The sequence below is a fragment of the Heterodontus francisci genome, chromosome 31, assembly GCF_036365525.1.
Source record: "Heterodontus francisci isolate sHetFra1 chromosome 31, sHetFra1.hap1, whole genome shotgun sequence".
Lineage (NCBI taxonomy): Eukaryota > Metazoa > Chordata > Chondrichthyes > Heterodontiformes > Heterodontidae > Heterodontus > Heterodontus francisci.
Window position 1 is genome coordinate 28,367,025 of NC_090401.1, and position 25,455 is coordinate 28,392,479.

General features: G+C 42.8%; 1 protein-coding gene across 1 annotated transcript in view; it reads left to right on the top strand.

The window, feature by feature from the left end:
- The window catches only part of csmd2 (CUB and Sushi multiple domains 2), a 2,056,060-nt gene that overhangs the window by 1,567,859 nt on the left and 462,746 nt on the right, over positions 1-25,455 (top strand). The window contains exons 20-21 of the mRNA XM_068011193.1: positions 5,794-6,009; positions 6,700-6,888. Coding sequence (XP_067867294.1) covers positions 5,794-6,009; positions 6,700-6,888 — 405 coding nt within the window. The remainder of the gene's footprint in view (positions 1-5,793; positions 6,010-6,699; positions 6,889-25,455) is intronic.

The following is a 25,455-nucleotide window of genomic DNA, read 5'->3' on the forward strand; positions in this document are numbered from 1 at the left end:
ATTCCACTTCAACAACCTGATAAATATTTAAAAATGAACTGAATCCATTTCTGGTGAGTTGGCACTTGAGGGCCATCTGAATATTAGTGGAGAATACAGGGGAAGTATATGGTTCTGTAAATAACAGCATTGAGATCTGGCCATTTCCACTGTTCATACTACACTAAAAAAAAAATGCTGGTCAGGCTGCAGGGCTAAAAAGGGCAAATGATTTTTAAACATGACCCAGTATGCTTGTATTGCAACATTCTCTGCAAATACATCCAAAACAGAATACAAATGGGTCAAAACTAAGCTGTCAATAAAAAGAGTAATCTCAGTACATGGATGTGTTGGCTGCACACCAGGACTGCAAGTGGTTCTTCAACTGTGTGAAGCTCATTACATTCATCAATGTATTGGCCATCCTTTTCATACCAGTAGAAATGTAATTTTTTTTTTAATTAAGTTTTATTTTGGAACTTCTGAAATACCTCTATGGGTTCATTCAATGTTGCTGTCATTTTGAGATGTGATTTTATGCATGTAATATTACTTGTTCCTTTGGTGTGTGATCTATTGTAAGACTCACAGGACTACAAGTAATATCTAAAGAAACTGTGGGTTTTTATTACACTCTAAACTAGAACATATATACATATAAGTTACTGTATTAGCCACATCTAAACATATCTCACTCTGTCGGGCTACACCCACAACTCCCTGGTCATGTGTGACATAACATCACTTCGTCTGGTGACCGTCACTTACAGCTTAAGCTGATCCGCACTTTAGGTCATGCTACAGCATCCCTTTTTTTTGAAAGATAAAAATATATTTACAATATACAATGATGTTGTGGTTTGGACTAATTATACATGATTAAAACAAAACGTTATTTACAAGTGGGTAAGTTTAACACTCTCTAAAATGTAGAGGAGGTTTGCTTATTCATCCTGATCTTGTTATCGTAAACCTCTTCTTAGAGCTGAGCTCATCTTGATGACTCCTCTGAGACTCTGGTGACTCAGAACTCTGGTTGGCATGTTCTTTTTCTCTGCTCGTAGCCTATGTACATTCTTCTTCAGACTTTGTTTTTGAATGTGTCCGTGATGCCACATGGTTGTTGCATGTAGTTTTGTCGTTTAGCTCTCTGAGTTGACTTTTGTTCCATCTGAGAATCGCACCGTTGGGTGTCTGGACCTCATTCGATCTGGGCTGGTCACCACCTAGCAACCTCTGCAGGATACCAAGTTCCCAACGCATGATTAAGGACTCTGACCTTCTGTCCTACTTGAAATTGAGCTAATTCTGGTCCTGCTTGCCTGTTGTATGATGTCTTCATCTTCCCTTATTTGGGAAACTTAGAAAAATGATGACTGACAATATCACTGATCACCGCAATCTCTCTGGCCTCCGGGTTCTTGCTGCAACGAACTGAAGCCCTAGGCGACTCCTGGTCATATCGCCTCTTCATGTCAAGACTTCCAGCCTTTGATCATTCTTTACATGGACTGACCCAATATGATCGACCTGAGTATTTTCTACTATCTTCAGTGTTGCTGAATTCATGTATTGTGACGATTTGTAAATCTTGGCATATTGGAAGTCCTGCAACAGTTGGTCCAGTTGTGTCTACAATATAAAACATTTGTGGTAACCATTTGTAGCTCCTGTAGCTGCACTGTAAGCTTATCGTTCCAGTGCACTTGATTGGAGAACCATTGTAAGCAGTCAGCCTACATAGATTTCCATTCCTTTAAGTACATGTCCTTCAGTATATGGATGGGCAGATGTATGGATGTATTTGCATTTGCTCTGGTATTAATTTTTACTCTGAGCTTGTGCATGCCACTCTTCTGTGGACAAATAATCCCAATCATAGTGAATGCCTCAGATTGTGTCATAGCATTGGCATGTTGATCCAGGTTGACTATGTGAAATGCTTGCTCGCTGTTTACATGAATGTATTCTTCATCTGTGCCGTCCTGACAATCTGATTCTCTGCTGGCGTGATGTACCTGCTCGGACTTTTGTTGTGTGTTGGCATACCTTCTGTTGCATTTGCCACCCTATCTTGCGGGCATTCTCTCTGTATGTGATCTGTGACCATTGCTGTGTGCGGTATCTGAGCTTGGTCTTCACAACTGTCTTGCCCAATGTCCTTAAGTGCCTCAAGCTTTGCACTGGTCCTGGTACGATGGACAACTGTGAATTGGTTGGGTTCGGCCACATTTGCCAAAATGCTTAGCAGATTGTGAGATTTGGTTACCATCCCAATTGTTGTAGCTGGCCCCATTGCTTGTAACTGTTGGTGCCCAGCCATGATGGCTTCAAATTTCCTTCCATCATTAAGTAATGCATCTATGGTGTGCCCTTTCTTCTTTTCTAGCAGGTCTTCTTGAAAGGCCTCGATTGGGGTAGATGCAATTATGACTTCTATAACCCATTCTGACCATTCAATATCTGTGAAGTCACAATATTGAGCTTTGTCTCAGTATCTTGCAGCAACTGCTCAATGGACTCATCTTACCTGTGCCGGTAGGTCATAATCTTAAGCCTATGTACTCGGAATTTGACCTTTACCTCCAATTGCTGCACCAGGAATCTCCAAAGCTTGCTAGGGTCCTTCTGATCCTCAGCTGACAATCCTGATGTGTTGATCCATTGCAGGCCCTCATTGCCAGTGTGATCTTCATCCTGATAGCTTGTTTTTTCTGGTTCACACACTTCTTGATTCAGGAAACACATCAATTTGCTGTTGCAACAGTTTAAATTCAGACGCTATGTCTCATGCCTTCCAATCTATAACTAGATATCTGAAAGCCTTTGTCTTAATGATCCTGCTTTTTATTTGAGAAACATAGGACTTTTTACAGGTTTTCTTTTTCACAGGCACACTTCTTTTTTTCTTGCATAGACAGATTCATTTTCTGCAGGCCTGACCTTTCAGAGTGAGACTGCATCATTTATCTTCAAACGGAGGGCTGGATTTTAATAGCCTGCTGACAATCTCAGCAGTGAGCTCACAAAATGTTGGCCGCACCCATGGGCTGCATGCCAAAGAGCCACTGCAATCTCCTGCTTGGTGGGTCATTTAAATAGCTGGGGCACATGCTCCCCACCCCCCCCCCCCACCATTCAAGTTGAGGGGGCAGGCTGTCAGTCATTGGCAATGACACCAGCTGCCTTTACGCAGATTCTGGCAGTGTTTTTAAAGGGCAGCCAGCCCTGCCGGCATACTTAAATTTTAAAAGATACACCCCCGTCCCAAAATTTATCAAATAAATTTCTAATGCCTCTTTCCCAGCCCCAATAACGATTTCATTAACTATTTGCCCTTTCCTCCCCCAAAATACTTACATTTTAAATCTGACCTTCACTCTCTTCCCCCGCCGAGACTGCACAAAGTTTAAGTTCACCTCTTCCCACCTTCTCCTACACCCATTACGTTTACTTGACCTCATTTCCCCTGCACTGAAAATCTTGACCCCTCCCCTCTCCCCACCAGTGTCACACTGGCTTTCCCCAGACAGGGAATTAAAGGTGTGGGAGTGTCAGCCGCCACACTGAAGATCACGGCGGGCCTGGAAGATTAAAGGTAAGTTTATTTACATTTATTCATCCCATTTATTTAAAGATTGTAGTTCGGTTCCCGTCATCCAGCGGTGGAGAGTCACCATGGAGCCTCACCGCCACCAGGAGGATCGGGCCAGGCCTTCCTTGCATCAGCCTCCATGGAGGCCTTTTGTCGGAACAATATTCCGCCCCCTCTCCATGGAGCCTGGTATCATGGGCTTCATAAAATCCAGCCCAGAGAGGGCAATTCTTTATCTGTTGCCAGCTTCAGTTTTCAGTGCTGGCGTCTGCCACGACCTGCCTTTTCCACTGTGTTGTGGACCTCCAGTGGTGCTGTTGAGTTCTTCTATCTCTTTTGGCTTAGGCCCCGCCCATGAAGCAAAGAAAAAAGGAAAACTAAAACAGTAATGGCTGCAGCTGCAACTTTTCAAATTTTTCTGCCAGAACAGCTGAAAGCTCTGATCCCCTGGCAACTTGCCTACTGTACTCAGAGTTTCAACATGTCCTGGGATCCTGTCTGTAGCCTAGCTCACTACACTGTTGTGGGGTCTCCTGCCAGTTGCTCTCCCGGATCTTCAGCCACTCCTGGTGAGCAACCTGTTGTTCTTTGTTCCCTCAAATGTGCTCTTCAGAAAAAAATCAAACATTGGCCATGATGTAATATTTGGTGGTCTTCAGAAAAAATATATCCCAAACATTGCTATCATGTAATACTACTTGTTCCTTTGATATGTGGACTATTGTAAGACTCACAGGATTACAAGAAATATCCAAAGAAAACATAGGTTTTTATTATACATTAAATTAGAATGTGTGTATATATATATATATACACAGATAAACACATCTTACTCTGTCGGGTCACACCCACAACTCACTGCTCATGTGTGAGGTGACATCACTTTCTTCGATGACTTTAACTTCCAGCTACTTAAGGTCATCCCACAACAGTGTACACCACTATGACACTGCTTAAATAATTTGCCAATGGTACCCCAATTAGATGTTCTTCTGCATTTTCCAAGTGAAAGTATCTGACGTTGATGTTTGATAATGAACAGTGTTGCATAAGTCCACAAACCATTTCCATTTCTGTTTTATGAGCAGTGCGCGGTAAGAACAATGTATTCTGAATAATTTCTTCAGTCACTAAATTAACTAACATTTGAATAAATAGGATTTTAAAAATGATTGGCAGCTGCCTGAGAGTTGAAGATGGGTACTTTGACCAGGAAAGGGATGGCCCCTTTCCCTAGTATAGGTGTGGTCCATTACTGCTATTTAGTTGTTGTTTTAGCCATTAATTTATTATTTTGTTGATCTTGAATGATGACCAGGCTGAAACAGTTTGTAGCTGGCTATTTTAATCGGGATGCATTATAACACCACTGATAACACACTAAGGCGAGTGTTTAGCTGGTATACTCTCACTGATTACAATGCCTTGCAAAGCTATTAATCTAACTGGGTGCTCCTGAATTATGCATGATAGTACAGTACTCAGCCAGTGATTAAACTGTATTTTCAAGTATCATGATCACTGTATGTATATATGCTGAATGTATACATGTGTTTAATACATCTCAGGCTCTTATTCATCTTCTCATTCAGCTTTGAAAATGCAATAGCAATTCCCATTATTACATCTGCTGTCAGTATTATTTCCCATTAATTGTCTCACAGTCAGTCAAATGATAATCATTAACCATAATAGATATGACTGGCCAAAGAAATGGACTAAAATAGACTAAATTCATCCCCTGTGTGTTTGAGGTAATATAGATATTGGTGTGATTTCCTCATGACTTTCAAATCCTCTGATCCCTTTTATGTGATGATACTGCCTCGTAACCAGTTCACGTATCTGGTATTCAGCATTGATTGTCACAGTAAATCTCAGTCTTCAATCAATGTAATATCAATGCTGGTTGTAATTGTTTGAATTGTTTTCACTTCTTTGATAATGAACTATAAGTTAAACTATAAGGTCAAATCAAATCCTTAAACCACTTGAACCTCACTTGATGTGTGATCTTGCCTGAATGCAGGCTGAATGCTCATTCCCATTCATATTTTTGGAATCTTATAAACAAACATTGTAAGATTCAGTCTTGATAGTATATTTGGCTGTTAGAAAGAGTCTCACAGCCTTTACCACTCTATTTGTTCAGTATCTTATAGGGATTAGAACTCCTGACAGCTTGTACTTTTTTTCATTGGAAACTATAATTCCAGGAATACAGTTCACATTCCATACCTTTCACTTGGAGAGTCCCCATGATTATCTGCTGATCACTGAGAATGGAAGCTTCACGCATCCTTTGAAAAGACTAACAGGATCTAACCTGCCCTCTTCAGTCAGTGCTGGACTCTTCGGGAATTATACAACACAGATACGATTTATTTCAGACTTCTCCATGTCGTACGAGGGTTTTAACATAACCTTCACAGGTATAACACACTTTTAATTTCTTCATGTGACTATGTTAGTGTTTTTTGAGTTGACCACTTTGACACCAGTTTGGCCACAGCCTACTCGCATCTGTTCAATCCTAACCCACGTTTGACTACAAGTTTGCCAACCATCACTGATTTTCCATAGTTCCTTTTTATCCCAAATGAACAAAATGTTGGAAAATTGAACACTTTTTCACCCATTTTTGGTACCTATTGTAACTATCAAACACAACCAAATTGGGCATAATGCTACCTACCAGCAGAGGAAAGCTCTCTCTATTTGCTTAATACATATTTTGCAAACTCAAGCTCAGAAGAGCATGCTTTAGTACCAGTATGTTTCCCTCCCCCTTCTCTAATTCAATTTATAACAACCGTTCTCATGAGTGGGATTGCTAATTTGAACCGAATTGTGTAGCACAGTGCTTTGCTCACGAGAGGTTGGTGAAAACTACTGAAGCTCATTTCATGTCACACTCTTTCAAGAAGAGAGACATTGATCAGTCAGCTTAAGCCTGAACACAGATTCCAGAAATGAAAGGACAATGTCAGAACATTCTATAGTGGTTAGTTCCTAAAATAAATCAATAGTTAAACACATTTAACTCTTTGTGCTTTTTTTTCTTGTGTACTTTGGTTTGAACAGTTTGAATTCCAATCAACACAATTTTGTGCTTTATCTAGAACATGATTTGGAGCCTTGTGATGATCCCGGTATCCCACCGTTCAGCAGCAGAAGTGGCCGTCGCTTTGGAGTTGGAGATACTCTCACTTTTTCATGTTTTCCGGGATATAGACTGGAAGGTGTGTTCCAGATAACCTGCCTTGGAGGTAGACGGCGTGTGTGGAGTTCGCCTCTTCCAAGGTGTGTTGGTAGGTGGTCGTGTGCTTTCATTTCACTTGGACTGAAATTTCAACACAAGTTAGGAGCTGTGCAAAGACCTGAACCAATGCATTATTGTCAAGTTATCTTTTTACAGAAAGTAACTTGTGAACTACTATAGTTCAATGAAATATTTAACAAAAGATACAGCAGTCACAACGGTGAGTGCCTACAATTACCCCCACTGATTATTGTAACTGCCTCTGGTGGTGATGCCTTGAAGGAATATGTTGCCACACCAGTGCTCTGCATTATGGGGTGCTAGAATGAAGTATTGCCCTCCTGAATTTCTCACATCAGTCTCGACTTGTGCTATCTGGTGGTTGAGGGAGGGATAGGACTGGTGGCAGCTGAATGCTAGTTATAAACTTCTCAACAGCTCACGGGAAGATACTTGCATGGTATGTCAGGTTGGCATTTGTCATGCACTAATGTAGGACTAGCATTGACCAAGGCCTGGTAAACATGTCATCTGCACCCATTTCAATAGCGAGCTGCATGGTATGGGGCAAAATGAAGGATCAGTGAAAAAAGTATTCTTTTTAAAGTAAAGAAAAATCGCGATTTGTTTTATTCTTTGCACGTTCCTATCTAAAACTAATAAGGATATATTTTGTTCTGAATGTTCATGATAACAGCAAAATAGATGTAGTGAAAATGGTGAGCAAAACAGTAATGAACAACATTTATTGCCAAGAGTGGCAATTTTGCTCACGCCCTGAAATGGGTCATTATGAAAAATAAATACTTGTTAAGACCTTGTTAATAAATTTGAGGATTCTTTTAAAGGACTTGTTACGACCAGGTGAGAAAGAGGTCTAGGGTTCCCTTTCCGCCTTCACCTGGTCTTACCTTAACAGGGTTTAATTTTTAAACACACTGTTTTTAGCTCCCCCTTGGTGAATCCTTGTTCACCATTTTCCAATTACAAGGCAAAGAAACCAGCACAAACAGCCTTTCTTAGGTTTAAAGAAGAAAAGTTTAAATTTATTAAACTTAACTCTAATTCGGCTGACACCTACGGATAAACGACGTGCCACGCTAGCATGCATACGTGACACACACATGCAGATAGAGACAGAAAGAAAACACAAGAAATAAAGTGGAAAAGTTTGAGGCAATATCTGAGGAGGTTTTTTGTGTTACGGTTCTTTGAGCTCACTGTAGTGTCCTTTATTGTAGGTAGATCTTGCTTTTCGTTGGGGCCCAGTTTTCTTCTTAAATCTTGTTCGCTGTAGGAGACATTTCTCCCTTGGGGTTCATGTGTCTTCAGTGAATTTGGAGTTCTGTGAGAAAGAGATGGGAGCAGGCTGACAGGAGAGGCTGTGGCGAGCCAGCCAGGAGAGATCTTCTCAGTCCAGGAGCATTCTGCTTTCTGCCCAAACTGTTTGTACAAATTCAAAAAACTCAGGTTGCCCAGCAGGTTAGTCATGTGACTAGCTAGTTTGACCATGTCCGTTTGTGTATTCGGCCATCTTAGCAGTCAACCTGGAATGCGAGCTCCCCCACCTTCAACTTCAGGTGATCAAAAGTCCATTGTGGGTTAAATGTGTCAGGGAATGGTCCTTTGTCCTTTCCAAGCACTGTCTGTTAATATGCAAATGTATTTCCAGCCAAGGGTCCATTGTGGGTTGAATGTGTCAGGGAATGGCTGCTTTGTCCTTCCAAACACTCTCTGTTAATATGCAAATGCCTTTCCAGCCAAGACCTGGCAATTTTTTTTCAAGAAAGTCCTTTCTTCACTTCAACAACAGTTTGAAATTTAATGTCCATGTGGCGAAACTAATAAGCATCATGCTTGGCAGGTGGGGGCCTGCATGACAGACTGGATGAAGAATCATGGGCAAATTTCCGTGAAGGAAAGTGAAGAAAAACTGTTTTCTGAACTGCTATTCAGAACAGGCATTAGCAATAATGAGGTGAGGGCATGTAAATGTAAACATGTAACAAAAGTCAAAATACTGCAGACGCTGGACAACAAAAAAAATTAATGCTGGAAACATACAGCAAGTCACACACCGATCTGGTTCTGATGAAGGGCAATGCTTGAAATGTTAACTTGTCACTTTTCTCCATAAATATAAATCCCTCCTTTGTTTGTTGAACATCAGTATTTTCAGATTGTATGAACGTGCTTTCAAAGGGCATCCAAGAAGAGCAAAGAAAAAAATATTGCCCTGTTCTCATGCAACTTATGATGTAGTACTGGATCTGGCACTGATGTGTACAGATCCATTCATATGGAGGAGACAGGTTGGGTTTTGTAGAAGGCATGTCAGTATTCAGCACAGATGGGCAAATGGATAATATACTGCAGTTGGAAATAAAAAGCTTAATATATTTCCACTGGAAAATATTTAAAGTAGAATCCAAGGATGGTGGGAAGTGTGGGACATGGGATAGGTGATAAGAAAAGCCTTCAATGGAAACTAAGAAAACCATACAATAAGGTGTGTTAAGGCAAGTGATGTGCCGAGAAAGAAAGAGGTAAAAGAAATAACCAAGAGCCTCATAGTAAGGATTGCTATCATATTAATAAACTGATTTATGTTGACATAAGGGTCATAAGTTGGTTACTGATGCTTGAAGGTTCCATTTGAGAAAAGGTCCATAACAGGAGCATGGTTAATGGCTAAGGATGGGTAAGAATTTCAAATGGTTTGACTGAGATATTTTCATAGAATCATAGAAAGTTTAAGGCACAGAAAAAGGCCACTTGGCCCATCATGTCTGTGCCAGCTGAAAAACGATTCACCTTTCTAATCCCACCTTCCAGCACTTGGTCCGTAGCCCTGCAGATTACAGCACTTGAGGTGCATATCCAGACTCCTTTTGAATATGTTGTGGGTCTCTGCCTCAACTACCCTTTCAGGCAGTGAGTTCCAGACTGCCACCACCCTCTGCGTGAAAAGGTTTTTCCTCATCTCCCCTCTAATTTTTCTACCAATCACTTTAAACCTATGCCCCCCCCATCACTGACCTCCTTGCTAAGGTAAATAGACCCTACACCTCCACTCTATCCAGGCCCCTCAAAATTTTATACATTTCAATCAGATCTCCCCTCAGCCTCCTCTGTTCCAAGGACAACAACCCCAGCCTATCCAATCTTTCCTCATAGCTGCATTTTTCCAGTCCTGGCAACATCCTCGTAAATATCCTCTGTACCCTCTCTAGTGCAATTACATCCTTTCTGTAATGAGGTGACCAGAACTGCACACAGTACTCAAGTTGTGGCCTAACCAATGAGTTATACAGTTCCAGCATAACCTCCCTGCTCGTATATTCTGTACTTCAGCTAATTAAGGAAAGGATTCCAAATGACTTCTTAACCACCTTATCGACCTGTCCTGCTACCTTCAGGAATCTGTGGGCATTCACTCCAAGGTACTTCACTTCCTCTACACTTATCAGTATTTTCCCATTAATCGTGTATTCCTTTGCCTTGTTTGAGCTCCCAAAATACATCACCTCATACTTCTCCAGGTTGAATTTCATTTGCCACTTTTCTGCCCATCTGACCAGACTATCAATATCTTCCTGCAGCCTACAGCTGTCCTCGCTATCTGCCACACAGCCAATCTTTGTGTCGTATGCACACTTCTTGATCATTTACAGACAAATTGTTAAGATATACCACAAAAAGCAGGGGACCCGGTACTAACCCCTGCAGAACGCCACTGGAAACAGCTCTCCAGTGGCTAAAACACCCGTTAACAATTGCCCTTTGTTTCCTGCCACTGAGCCAATTTTGTATCCACCTTTCTGCATTTCCCTTGAACCCATGGGATTTTATTTTTTTAACCAGTCTGCCATGTGGGCCCTTGTCAAAAGTCTTGCTAAAATCCATGTAGACCACATCAACTGCACTACCCTCATTTATCTTCCTTGTTACTTCTTCAAAAAATTCCATCAAGTTGATCAAACAAGATCTTCCCTTAACAAATCCATGCTGACTATCCTTGATTAACCTGTGCCTTTCTAAGTGACAGTTTATCTTGCCTCTCAGCATAGATTCCAGTAACTTGCTCACTGCAGAATAGACTGACTGGCCTGTAATTATTCGGTCTATCCTTCGCTTCCTTTTGAAACAGAAGTATAGCGTTAGCAGTTCTCCAATCCTCTGGCACCACCACATCTGTATTCAGTGAGAACTGAAAAATGATGGTCAGACCTTCTGCTATTTCCTCTCTTACTTCTTTTAACAGACTAGTGTACATTTCTTGATTGAAACATATAAGATCCTGAGGGGTCTTGACAGGGTGGATGTGGAAAAGATGTTTCCCCTTGTGGGAGAATCTAGAACTAGGGGTCACTGTTTGAAAATAAGGGGTCACCCATTTAAGATGGAGATGAGAAATTTTGTCTCTCAGAGGGTCGTGAGTCTTTGGAATTCTGTTCCTCAAAAGCAGTGGAAGCAGAGTCTTTGAATATTTCTAAGGCAGAGGTGGATAGATTCATGATAAGCAAGGGGGTGAAAGATTATTGGGGTTAGGTGGAAACGTGGAGTAATCAGTTTAGCCATGAACTTATTGAATGGCGGAGCAGACTCGAAGGGCCAAGTGGCCTACTCCTGCTCCTAATTCATATGTTCATATGTGCTTATGTATTTCATCTGGTCCTGGTGATTTATCAACTTTTAAGGATGCTAATCCCATTAATACTTCTTCTCTCCCTATGTTTATCACATCCAATATTTCACACTCTTCCTCCTTAACTACAATATCTGCATCGCCCCCCCCTCTTTTGCGAAGACAGACGCAAAGTATTCATTAAAAACCATTTTGAAGAAATTAATAATTGATCGCATTGCTAATAAGAGAAGAACTCAAAATTAAATTATTTAATGTGACGCGAAGTGAGCAAAAAATCTAATTGAGTGGAAATCTGAAGCCTTGATAAATGACTTAATGTCATGGGTGAAAAACCAGCACAATGCAAGAAACAAAACGAAAACAGAAAATTCTGGAAATACTCAGCAGGTCAGGCAACATCTGTGGAGAGAAAAACAGAGAAAACGGCCGGGATTATATCCTGGCGGCGGGGGTCTTGATGTCTGGGAAGAGTGACGCCAAGAACCCAGCGTCGGCTCTTCTCCAGAAGGCCCGCTGAATCTAGTGCCAATCTTGCCCTTAAGTGGAAAGCAACGGACCTTCCACAGGATCAAGGACCCCATCGGCAGAAGTCCCTCCCTTTGAGAGCTGCTGGCCAATCAGAGGCTGGCAGCTCTTCCACTGAGCAGGCTGCTGCCGGAGGAGCAGCTATCGGAAGCCCAGGAGTGGTGCTGGACCCAGGTCAGAGGTAGGCCAGGCCCGTAGGGGTCTCGCAGGGTGGGGGTCTTGCAAGAGGAGGTATAGGGGGGCTACTTGCAAGGGCAGGGATGTGGCTCTCAGTGGGCCCCCTCCCCTTCCTGATGCCAGGTGCCTCGTTCAGGCACTAAGTACCTTTTAACAAGGGACCACCCCACCGCTCCCCACCCCATCCTCCCTATGGAGCCTGAAAGCAGCCCACAAGGTTTCTCGTACCACGCTTCCCATGCGCGACAGGGCCGCCCGCCACACAGCAATTGCGGCGGCAGCTTGATGAGGCCCTTCATTGGGGATTACTTGCCTAGTTAAGGGTCTCAATTGGGGGTGGGGTGGAAAGGCCGTTCACAGGCCTTCCTGCCTTGCACTTAATTTTGGTGGAGGCGGGATGGTGGCGGGAGCAGCCCCCACCATCACATCCGATTTTATGCTGTCCCCACCTTCAAATCTGCCACGCGAAGAGCATAAATTTCCCCCACTGTTTCAGGTCATGACCTTTCATCCGAACAACCTTGCTTCTTTTTAGTGGGGGTGGGAAAATACAAAAATTAATACGCCTGTTCTTCATCAATACTTCACTGTGTAAAAGCAACACTTGTTGTAATACCCCTGCTTAATAACACCTCACTGTAATAAAGAAGCAGAATGTTATTAAAGACAGTAACAATCATGCAGATATTGAAATGGCCTTGTTTTCACAGCACTGACAAGAAATTAAGCCTTTAACCTCCTACAACAAACCATGCTATTTGTTCTGCTTTCTTTTTAATGTCTAAAAAATAAATATTAGCAACATTCTTCCATGTAAGGGTTAAAAAGGTGACTGCATTCTGTACTTCAAAGATTTGCTGACTCTGTGAAATGAGATTAATTCACTTATCAGTGTGATTATGACCGTTTTCATGCAATTTACAACTTCCTGTGTTCTGTATATAATAATTGGTTTTCCTGGTTAAATCTTGCAGGTCCATTTAGCTGAATGGAACTCGTGTTTGTATACATGTCATTGTATGATCCAAGACTGCAGTGTGATTTTCTTGTGATAATGGTTGTTGAGAATGACTGACTGATGTGCAGGAAAGCAAACTGTATTTTGCCTCAAATTCACTAAATGCCATGCTACTGTATCTTAATATTGTTAAAGTTCATCTCTTTTCCTAGTTCCAAGATAATAATTGGATAGATGCCAGAACAAAGTGGTGTATAACAAGCAGCTTAAGTATTTTGTGTGAAAATCATGAGCTGAGGTGTACAACTCAAGATGTTAAGCTCGTACTGAAGTACCACGCAAAGAGACAGATCTTTTTACAGTGACACCAATCAGGGTGATGCTTGTTTAATTCCAAAAGACCATTCAATTTGCTTAAGTCTGTTTGAAGAAGAGTTTTCCTCCACTATTTTCTGCTTAAAAGTTAGTACCATAACCACATGATTCTCTTCACCTTGGAAGTGGTATTATTTCTGGCCATAAATATAATTGTTCTCAGCACCACACTGCTGAATCTAACATGAGGTGCATTGACCAGTATGGGGAAGCTTTGCAAACGTTTGTGGGATGGTGTGTGTGGTGTTATCTCACATAATGGAAGACAATATGGAGAAGCTGCAGCATATGCTTCAGGTACTTCAATGAAGTCAGAGCAAAATTATTCACAAGTTGAGAAAGAGGCAGTAGCAATCATATATAGTGTTACAAAGTTCCATAAATACAGTAAGAGGTTCACTTTATTAACTGACCACCAAGCCCTTATAATCATACTTGGTTCACAGGAGGGAATACCATCTCTAGTGGCAGCACGGCTTCAGAGGTTGATTTTGATGGCCCATCAGTATGATGTTAAATATCATAAATCAGCAGATCATGCAAATGCAGGTGTTCTTTTGAAATTTCCAATGAAGAGTGATTCATTTTTAGCAAATGAGGTGCCTGTGAATTACTCCACATATACAAATGACATGCCAGAGTCTGGCACAGAAATTAGTGAAGAAACTCGCAAGGATGTGGTTCTCAGTAAAGTACTCAATTATCTCATAAACGGCTGGCCTAAAGAGGGTTTTTTTTATTCGTTCATGGGATGTGGGTGTTGTTGGCTAGACCAGCATTTATTGCCCATCTCTAATTGCCCTTGTGAAAGTGGTAGTGAGCTGCCTTCTTGAACCGCTGGAGTCCATGTTGGGTAGGTACACCAATAGTGCTGTGAGGAAGTGAGTTCCAGGATTTTGACCCAGCAACAGTGAAGGAACGGTGATATAGTTCCAAGTCAGGATAGTGTGTGGCTTGGAGGGGAACTTGCAGGTGGTGATATTCCCATGCCTCTGCTGCCCTTGTCCTTCTAGGTGGTAGAGGTCGCAGGTTTGGAAGGTGCTGTTGAAGGAGTCTTGATGTGTTGCTGCAGTGCATCTTGTAGATCGTGCCTACTGCTGCCATTGTGTATTGGTGGTGGAGGCAGTGAATGTTTGTGGATGGGTGCCAGTCAAGTGGGCTGCTTTGTCCTGGATGGTGTTGAGCTTCTTGAGTGTTTTTGGAGCTCCACCCATCCAGGCAAGTGGAGAGTATTCCATCCCACTCCTGACTTGTGCCTTGTAGATGGTGGACAGGCTTTGGGGTGTCAGGAGGTGAGTTATTTGCCACAGGATTCCTAGCCTCTGACCTTCTCTTGTAGCCACGATATTTATATGGCTACTCCAATTCAGTTTCTGATCAATGGTAACCCCCCCGGATGTTGATAGTATGCCATTAAATGTCAAGGGGAGATGGTTAGATTCTCTCATGTTGGAGATGGTCATTGCCTGGCACTTGTGTGGCGCAAATGTTACTTGCCACTTATCAGCCCAAGCCTGGATATTGTCCAGGTCTTGCTATGTTTCGACACGAACTGGTTAGGTATCTGAGGAGTCGCGAATGGTGCTGAACATTGTGCAATCATCAGCAAACATCCCCACCTATGACCTTATGACTGAAGGAAGGTCATTGATGAAGCAGCTGAAGATGGTTGGGCCGAGGACACTACTCTGAGGAACTCCTGCAGTGATGTCCTGGAGCTGAGATGATTGACCTTCAACAACCACAACCATCTTCCTTTGTGTTCAGTATGACTCCAACCAGCAGAGTGTTTTCCCCCTGATTCCCATTGACTGCAGTTTTGCTAGGGCTCCTTGATGTCATACTCAGTCAAATGCTGCCTTGATCTCAAGGACTGTCACTCTCACCTCACCTCTTGAGTTCAGCTCTTGATGTTGGGTGGTCTGTCCGGTTTCATTGCTTATTGACTTCGTAGCAGTTGGATACAATTGAGTGGTTTGCTGGGCCATTTCAAAGGGGATTTAAGAGTCATCCACAGTGCAACCACGGAAACATAAGAAATAGGAGCAGGAGTAGGCCATTCAGCCCCTGAAGCCTGCCCTGCCATTCAATAAGATCATGACTGATCGGCCACAGACCTCAACTCCTCATTCGTGCCAGCTCCTCATAGCCCTCAACTCCCCAATATTTCAAAAATCTATCTACCTCCTCTTTCAATACTTTCAGTGATCTAGCCTGCACAACTCTCTGGGGGTAGAGAATTCCAGACATTCACTAGCCTCTGAGAGAAGAAATTCCTTCGCATCTCAGTTTCAAATGAGTGTTCCCTTGTTCTGTAACTATGTCCCCTAGTTTGTGATTCCCTCACTAGTGGAAACATCTTCTCAACATCTACCCTGTCAAGCCCCCTCAGAATCTTGTACGTTTCAATACGATCACCCCTCATTCTTCTAAACTCTAATGAATAAAGGCCTAACCTGTTTAGCCGTTCTTGATAAGTCAACCCCTTCATCCCAGGAATCAGCCTAGTGAATCTCTTTTGAACTGCCCCCAATGCCAGTATATCCTTTCTTAAATATGGGGACCTAAACTGTAAACAATACTCCAGGTGCAGCCTCACCAACTCCCTCTAGAGCTGTAACAAGACTTCCCTATTTTTAAACTCCAAACCCCTAGCAATAAAGATCAAAATTCCATTTGCCTTCTTAATTACTTGCTGCACCTGTATGCTAACTTTTTGTGTTTCATGCACAAGAACACCCAGATCCCTCTGTGCTGCACTTTTTTGGAGTCTCTCTCCATTTAAATAATAGTCTGCCTTTTGATTCTTCCTACCAAAGTGCATGACCTCACACTTTCCTACATTAAACTCCATCTGCCAAGTTTTTGCCCACTCACTCAACCTATCTATATCCCCTTGCAGATTCTTCATGTCCTCATCACAACATGCTCTCCCACCTATTTTTCTATTGTCAGCAAATTTGGATATATTGCACTCTGCCCCCTCCACCAAGTCATTAATATAGATAGTAAATAATTGAGGCCCGAGGACTGATCCTGATGGCACTCCACTAGTTACGTCTTTCCAACCTGAAAAAGACCCATTAATCCTGACTCTCTGTCTTCTGTGAGTTAACCAATCCTCAATCCATGGGAATACATTACCCCCAATACCGTGAGCTCCTATCTTGTGCAATAATCTTTTATTGTGGCACCTTATCAAATGCCTTCTGGAAATCCAAATACACTACATCTACCGGTTCCCCTTTATCAACTCTGCTTGTTAGATCCTCAAGGAACTCTGGCAAATTTGTCAAAGATGATTTCCCTTTCACAAAACCATGTTGACTCTGTTTGATTGCATTAAGCTTTTCTAAATGTCCTATTTCTTCCTTAATAATTGACTCAAGCGTTTTCACAATGACCAATGTTAGGTTGACTGGCCAAGAGTTTCCTGCTTTTTGTCTCCCTCCCTTCTTGAACAGGGGCGTCACATTCGCGGTTTTCCAATCGGCTGCGACCTTCCCGGAATCCAGTGAGTTCTGGAATATTTCAACCAATGCCTTCACCTTCTCTGCAGCCACTTCCTTTAAAACCCTTGGATGCAGGCCATCAGGTCCTGGCAACTTGTCTGTCTTTCATCCCATTAGTTTGTCAAATACCTTGTCCCTCATGATAGAGACTGTTGCAAGATATTTCCTCCCCTTAGATCTTTGCTTATCTGATATCTGTGGGATGTTTATAGTGTCCTCCAATGTGAAGACCGATGCAAAATATTGGTTTAAATTATCTGCCATTACCCTGTTCCCCGTTATCAATTCTCCAGTCGCATCCTCCAAGGGTCCCACGCTCACTTTAGCTACTCTCTTTATGTACCTATAGATGCTCTTGCTGTTTGTTTTTATATTTCTTGCCAATTTACTTTCATAATCATTTTTCTCCCTCTTTGTTAGCCTTTTTGTCATCTGCTGCTGGTTCCTGAAAAATTCCCAATCCTCTGGCCTACCACTAGTTTTCGCCACTTTGTATGCCTTAGTTTTTGATTGGATACTCTCCTTGACCTTACAGGTGGTTCATCCTTCTCATCGAGTCCTTTTTGACCAGGATAAATTTTTGCTGTGCTTTATGAAATATCTGCTTAAATGTCTGCCACTGCTCATCCACTGACTTTCCCCTTCCTCTATTTTCCCTGCCCACTTTAAACAACTCTTTCTTCAGACCTCTGCAATTGCCCTTTCTTAGGTTGAGCACATTGGTTTGAGACCCGAATTGTTCGCCCTCAAACTGAATTTGAAATTCTACCGTATTGTGATCACTAACTCCGAGAGGATCCTTAACTATGATATCTCTTATTAATCCTACCTGATTACACATTACTAGACCTAAAATAGCCTGTTCCCGGGTAGTGGGTCTGGACTCACATGTAGGCCAGACCAGGTAAGGTCAGCAGATGCCCTTCCCTAAATGACATTAGTGAACCAGATGGGTTTTTCATGATTATCATTAGACTAGCTTTTAATTCCAGATATATTAATTGAATTCAAATTCCACCTTCTGCCATGGTGGGAAACGCACCCATATCCCCAGAACCCTACCCTGGGTCTCTGAGTTATTAGTCCAGTGACAATACCACTACACCACCGCCTCTCTGTGTAATGATAAGAAATTGCAGGAGTTTTTCACATGTAGAAATGAACTGATTGTTGATCAAGGCTATCTTCTTTGGGATTTAAGAGTCATTATTCCGCCAAATTTTAGAGAGAGATTGTGAAAAGGAACCTCATTAAGAACACATGAGGATAGTCCTTATGAAAGCAGTAGCAAAAAGCTATTTTTGGTATCCAAAGGTGGATAGAGATAATGAAGAGTTGGTGAAAAGTTATGAAATGTGTCTCAGAATGATAACTGATCCAACCAAGGTTCCTTTAATTCCATCGTCAACACAAAAAAACCATGGGAACGAGCAAATGTCAATTTTTTTTAAGTGGAAGGGAAGGAGTATTATGTTTTGGTCAAAAGTGGATAAATGTTGAGTATATGCCCAATACCACAAGTGCCAAAACTTTTGAGGTTTTGGGAAGTTGGTTTGCAATTTATGGCTTGCTAGAAGTGTTGGTGTAAAATAACTGTCCACAGTTTACCTCAGAAGAGTTTGACTCCATTCTTACAAAGAAATATTTCAAACAAACTCAAATACCACCGTATCACCCAACATCGAATGGTGCTGCAGAAAGAAGTTTACAAATTGTAAAGAGGTCTTTGCAGAAGTATTGGCTAGGTGACAAGCTAGGTAGTAATATCGTTTCTCTTCACATCAGACTACCCAATTTTCTATTCTCTTTCAGAATAACCTCATAGTCTACAACATGTTGCTCACCTTACGAGTTAGTGTTTAAACACGCTCCGAGGACAAGGTTTATTTTGCTTAAGCTTGACATCAATAACAAAGTAGGAGAAAAGCAAGACAGAGTGAAGATGAGTCATGATACTCGAGGCATGAAACTTCTAAGCTGGAATATTACACCACCCCAGCGAGCCGGATGGTGGTTGAGGGGGTGGCATAAAATGGAGCGGGAGGCTCCAGGAGGCCTTCCTGACCCGCTCCCGCCTCCGCCCCGCCATGCATCTGCATTTCCTCTCAGCTGCAACATTCTTGTTCCCCTCCCCATGCCAAATTTGTTTAAACCATCCCCACTGCGTTCTCTGCGAGGACATTGGTCCCAGCCCTGTTCAGGTTTCTCTCTCCCCCCTCTCTCTCTCTCTCTCCCCTCTCTCTCTCTCTCTCTCTCTCTCCCCCCGGGGGCGATAAATTGGCTGCCCGCCCCAGGCCAATCAAGGCCCTTAAGTTGCCAATTAACTTTCAGGGCCTTTGTCCACCTCCACGGAGCCAGGAAAGGCCTCCCGGTGACAGTTGGTGGCCTCTCAGTGCCCCGGGGCAGGGGGGAGGGACCCTGACAATCAGGCACAGGGTGCCCTTATTGAGGGCCTCCCCTGCTTCCCCAACCACCCCCAGGACCCAAGACGCCCTCCTTCCCGCAAACGTCCACTCTTGCCTCGCTGGGGCCCCACTGACTACCCCCGGCGAGGCAACCCAAATTTACCTGCACTCCTGGCTCAATGTCCTCGGCTGGGCTGCAGTCCCAGCAGTGGCCACCACTCCTTCAAGCGGGTGGAAGTCCCGCCTCGGAACAATTAAAGCCCGGGGACCTGTAAAATGCGGGATAGATTCCTGGGCTAGTTGGAAGCGGGTTCGCCACTGACTTTTACGTCTGTGGCCAGCTCCCGTCCACCCGACGTTAAAACAAGCCCACAGTGTTTAGTGCTGGTCAGAAAGTCATAGTGAAAAACTACTGAGGTGATAAGCTGAAGTATGTAATAAAAACAGAAAGTGTTCGAAATACTCAGTAGGTCTGGCAGCATCTGTGGAGAGAGAAGCAGAGTTAACGTTTCAGGTCTGTGACCTTTCATCATAACTGGCAAAGGTTAGAAATGTAATAGGTTTTAAGCAAGTAAAGCGGGGACTGGGGTGGGAGGGGAAAGAGAACAAAAGGGACGGTGTGTGACAGGACAGAGGGCCGGAGAGATTAACTGACAAAGGAGGTCATAGGGCAAAAGCAAAGAGAGTGTGCTGATGGTGTGGTGAAAGACAAAGCATTAATGCAGAGAGAGTGTTAATGACAGAATAATGAACAACCCTAGCCAAAAGCACAAACATGAAAACCCAGTTTAAGGCAGGCTCATGGTAAAAAAAAAAGTGATAAAACAAAATAAAATAATAATAAAAAAAGAGTCAGTCATGCTCTGAAATTATTGAACTCAATATTCAGTCCGGAAGGCTGTAGAGTGCCTCATTGGAAAATGAGGTGCTGTTCCTCGAGCTTGCGTTGATTTTCACTGGAACAGGCGAAATGCAGGTATGAAAGCAGGGGAGTGTGTTGAAATGGCAAGCAACCGGAAGCTCAGGGTCATGCTTTCGGACTGAGCAGAGGTGTTCCGCAAAGCGGTCACCCAATCTGCATTTGATCTCCCCAATGTAGAAGAGACCACATTGTGAGCAGCCAATACAGTATGAACAGCTGAAGTATGTGTTTGGAGTTGTTGTAAGACTAGGTGCATTCACATATCAAATGAAGATTAGAGAGAGTCAGTGTCATGTAGATCATTTGATTAAAAGAGGAAATCTGATGGAAGGAGCCCATGAGAAACCTCCTATAGTCCAAGTTCTTACAGTCCTAAGAGTGTCCTCAGAATGAAAGTGAAAGTCACAAAAAAAAACTGAAGGTTTGCCAATATCACAGAATCCACCGGTACAGTGATGTGAGTAAGGGTCTTTGATTCAGACCAATCAATCAATTTCACAATCTCAACCATTAAGTGGAGTTGGTAGTCAAAGTCATTGTTCAGGGTCCACACAGTCCGAGATGTTGAGAGAGCAGAATTAAGCTAATGGAAATGGAACAAGATACCCAGACAGAAGGAGAAAGAAGCCAGATAGGTTAATTAAGAGTATATAGGAAAGAAGAAATAAGTTGTTCTTTTCATTACTTTTTGTCAAATGATGATATTTTTGTTTAAGACTTACTGGTATTGAAGAAAAATAGCTTTTTAACATGTAAATTACTCTGAAAATATTGGCTATATATGATTTAGTTGTGAATACAGGAATAACAAGCATGCAGCCCAATCTGTTAAATTTCAGGTATTATTGTATTCTGGGAAATTATGTACATGTACTATTTTACATTTTAATGAACAATTTTTTTTACGTGGGGAGGGATTGTAGTATATATAATAGCTGAGCATTTTGTTATACTGCCCTCTCTGGGGAGATATAAATCAAGTTAGTTGGTGTCATGTTAGGCCCCCACCTGTCAAGAACGAGGCACATTAATTTTGTCATGAACATTGATTTTAAACTGTTGCTGGAGTGGGGAAAGTACCTGTTACCCCAGCCATGGCTGGAAAAGGCATTTGCATATTACCAGACAGTGCTTGGAAGGACAAAGGACCATTCCCTGACACATTCAACCCACAATGTGCCTTGATCACCAGGTATTGTGTGTAAGAGGAGCATTCCAGAGACTGCTAAGATGGTATAATCCAGGACTGGCTGGACCAACTGGTCACATGACTAACTGGGTGTTCCAGGGGGTCTTTTGAACTAGCCACAGAGATTTGACCTAAGAAAGACTGTTTGCTCCTAGACTGAGAAGATTTCTCCTGTCTGCTCTCATCTCTTTCTCACAAGCCTATGAATCCACTGAAGACACATGAATCCCAAGAGTGAAAGGTCTCCTATAACGAGAAAGGTTTAAGAAGACTATTGAGCCCCAACGAAAAGCAAGATCTACCGACAATCAAGGACTCTACAGTGAGCTTGAAGAACCGTAACAAAAACTCTTCAGATATTGCCTCAATTTTCCACTTTATTTTTCTTCTGCTCTTTTCTGTCTCTATTTGCATGTATCGCGTATGCGTGCTTGCATGGGTGCGTCGCGTATCCGTAGGCGCCAACCGAATTAGAGTTTTAAGTTTAATAAATTTCAACTTTTCTTCTTTAAACCTGTTTGTGCTGGTTTCTTTGAAAAAGCAGGAACAGGGTACTGAATTAGATGATCAGCCATGATCTTTTTTGAATGGCGGAGCAGGCACGAAGGGCCGAATGGCCTACTCCTGCTCCTATGTTCTATGTTTATAATTGGAAAGTCGTGAACAAGGATTCACCAAGGGGGAGCTGAAAACACAGTGTGTTTAAAATTAAACTCTATTATGGTAAGACCAGGTGAAGACTAAGAGGGACCCCGAGACACCTTCCTCACTGGGTCCTAACAGTTGGACAATGGCTGCTTGTACTATGAGACCTTGGCGGGGATTTTATCCAGGTGATTGGAGTCTCGATGTCTAGCAAAAGAACCCCGCATTGCCCTTTTCATGAAAGGCCCATCGAATGAAGTGACAATTAAGCACTTAACTGGACATCAGCGGGCCTTCACAGGATCAAAGACCCCAGCAATGGAAGTTACGCCCTCAGAGCTGCAGGCCAATCAGAGGCTCTTTAACTGAGCAGTGCCACCGCGCAGGCAGTGCTGCCGATGGAGCATCTACCCGAGGCCCAGGAGCGGCGCTGAACCATGGCCACAGGTAGGTCAGGGCAGGAGGAATCTCGCGGGAGGGGAGTTGCAGGGGAGTGGGTGTAGGGGGCTCGACAGCAAGGGCAGGGGGTGGCTCTCAGTGGGCATCCCCTTCCTGATGCTGGGTCCCTTGTTCAGGCACTAAGTGCCTTTTAACAGGGCCCCCCTCACACCAGGGAACCTGCAAGCAGCCCGCATGGTTTTCGTGCTGTGCTTCCCGTGCGGCGATAGGGCCGCCCACTGCTTGGCTAATTATGGTGGCGGCGGCATGAGGCCTTAGTTGGGAATTACTTGCCCAGTTAATGGCCTTGATTAGTGGCAGGACCTGAAGACCTCTGAATGGCCTTCCTGCCCTGGACTGAATTTTAGTGGAGGCAAGAAGGTGGCAGTATCCCTCCGCGCCACCATCCCAGCTGATTATGTGCTCTCCCCACCTCCAAATTCACCGCATGACAGAGCATAAAATCTCCCCACCCCGTCATGTTAGACTAACTCAGTGAATACACAACAGTGTGACTGGATTGTATTTGTGCATAAAGAGAAGTTATGTGTATCTGGCCACTTAAGGAATTGAAGTATAAGAGTAGATGTCAGACTAAATTCAGTAGAACAACCTAGCTGAGCAGATGTTAGTTCCATTCTTAACTTCACCATGGTTTCCTGGCAAAACATGACAGTGCTGTTAATAACAACATCCTCCTGATGATGAAAAGCAAATATAAAGTTCTTGTGATATATATAATGGGAGATAGTCTTACCTCAAACAGATATCCTCACTGAAATCATAGAAATTATAGAAAACTTATGACCCAAGAAGAGACCATTAAGCCCATCATGTCCATATTGGTCGATGAAAAGCTATCCAGCTGAATCCCACCTTCCTGCACTAGTTCCATAGCCCTACAGGTCACGGTTCTTCAAGTGGACATCCAAGAACTTCTGAAATGTGGTGAGAGTTTCTGCCTCTACCACCCTTTCAGGCAGTGAGTTCCAGGTCCCTACCACCCTTTGGGTGAAAAAATGTTTCCTCATCTCCGCTCTAATTTACCACCCCCTGCAAGTTCCCCTCCAAGTCACACACCATCCTGACTTGGAACTATATCTCCGTTCCTTCACTGTCACTGGGTCAAGATCCTAGAACTCCCTTCCTAACAGCACTGTGGGTGTATCTACCCCACATAGACTGCAGCAGTTCAAGAAAACAGCTCACTACCACCTTCTCTAGGGCAATTAGGGATGGGCTATAAATGCTGGCCTAGCCAACGATGCCCACATCCCGTGAATGAATTTAAAAAAATTGTTCCCCCAATTAAAATATATGCTCCCTGGTTTTTGACCCCTCTGCTAAGGTAAATAGGGCATCCCTATTTACTCTATCTGGACTCCTCATAATTTTATATGCCTCAATTGAGTCACATCTCAGTCTCCTCTGTTCCAAGGAAAACAACCCCAGACTGTCCAATCTTTCCTCACAGCTAAAGTTATCCTTCACATTTACTTAAATTTGGCAACATCCTAGTAAATCTCCATTGCACTCTCCCCAGTGCAATCACATCTTTCTTGTAATGCGGTCACCAAAACTGTATGCAGTACTCAAGCTGTGGTCTAACTAGTGTTGTATCCAGTTCTAACATAACCTCCCTGCTCTTATATCCTATGCCTCAGCTAATAACAGAAAACATGCCATATGTCTACTTAACCACCTTATTGACCTGTCCTGCTACCTTTAAGGATCAGTGGACATACACTCCAAGGTCTCTCTGTTACTCCACACTATTAAGTATCCTTCCATTTATTCTGTATTCCCTTGCCTTGTTGCACCTCCCAAAATGCATTTCCTTACATTTCTCCAGATTGAATTCCATTTGTCAAGTTTCTGCTCAATTGATGAGACCACCTTTATCTCCCTGCAGTCTAAAGCTTATCTCCTTACTGTCAACCACATTGCCAATGCAAACTTCTTTTCATGCCCCCTACATTTGAGTCTAAATCATTAATATAAACTACAAAAAGCAAGGAAACAAGTACTGAGCCCTGCAGAGCTCCACTGGTATTAGCCTTTCAGTTGCTAAAACACCTGTCAACCATTACACGTCGCTTCCTGCCACTAAACCAATTTTTGATCCAATTTGCCACTCTCCAAGGGATCCCAAGGGCTTTTACTTTTTTGATCAGCTTGCCATGTGGGACCTTGTCAAAAGCCTTTCTAAAATCTATGTAGACCACATGCATCGCATTGCCCTCATCAATTCCACTTGTCACCTCCTCAAAAAAATTCAATCGAGTTTGTCAGCCATGACATTCCGTTAACAAATATATTATACTCTGCCCCCTCCTCCAAGTCATTAATATAGCTAGTAAATAATTGAGGTCCTTGTGGCACTCCACTAGTTACATCTTTCCAACCTGAAAAAGACCCATTAATCCCAACTCTCTGTCTTCTGTGAGTTAACCAATCCTCAATCCATGCTAATACATTACCCCCAACACTGTGAGCTCCTATCTTGTGCAATAATCTTTCATGTGGCATCTTATCGAATGCCTTCTGGAAATCCAAATACACAACATCTACCAGTTCCCCTTTATCAACTCTGCTTGTTATATCCTCAAATTTGTCAAACGTGATTTCCCTTTCACAAAACCAAGTTGACTCTGTTTGATTGTGTTAAGCTTTTCTAAATGTCCTGCTATTTCTTCCTTAATAATGGACTCTAACATTTTCCCAATGACCGATGTTAGGCTGACTCGCCTATAGTTTCCTGCTTTTTGTCTCCCTCCCTTCTTGAACAGGGGCATCACATTAGCGGTTTTCCAATCTGC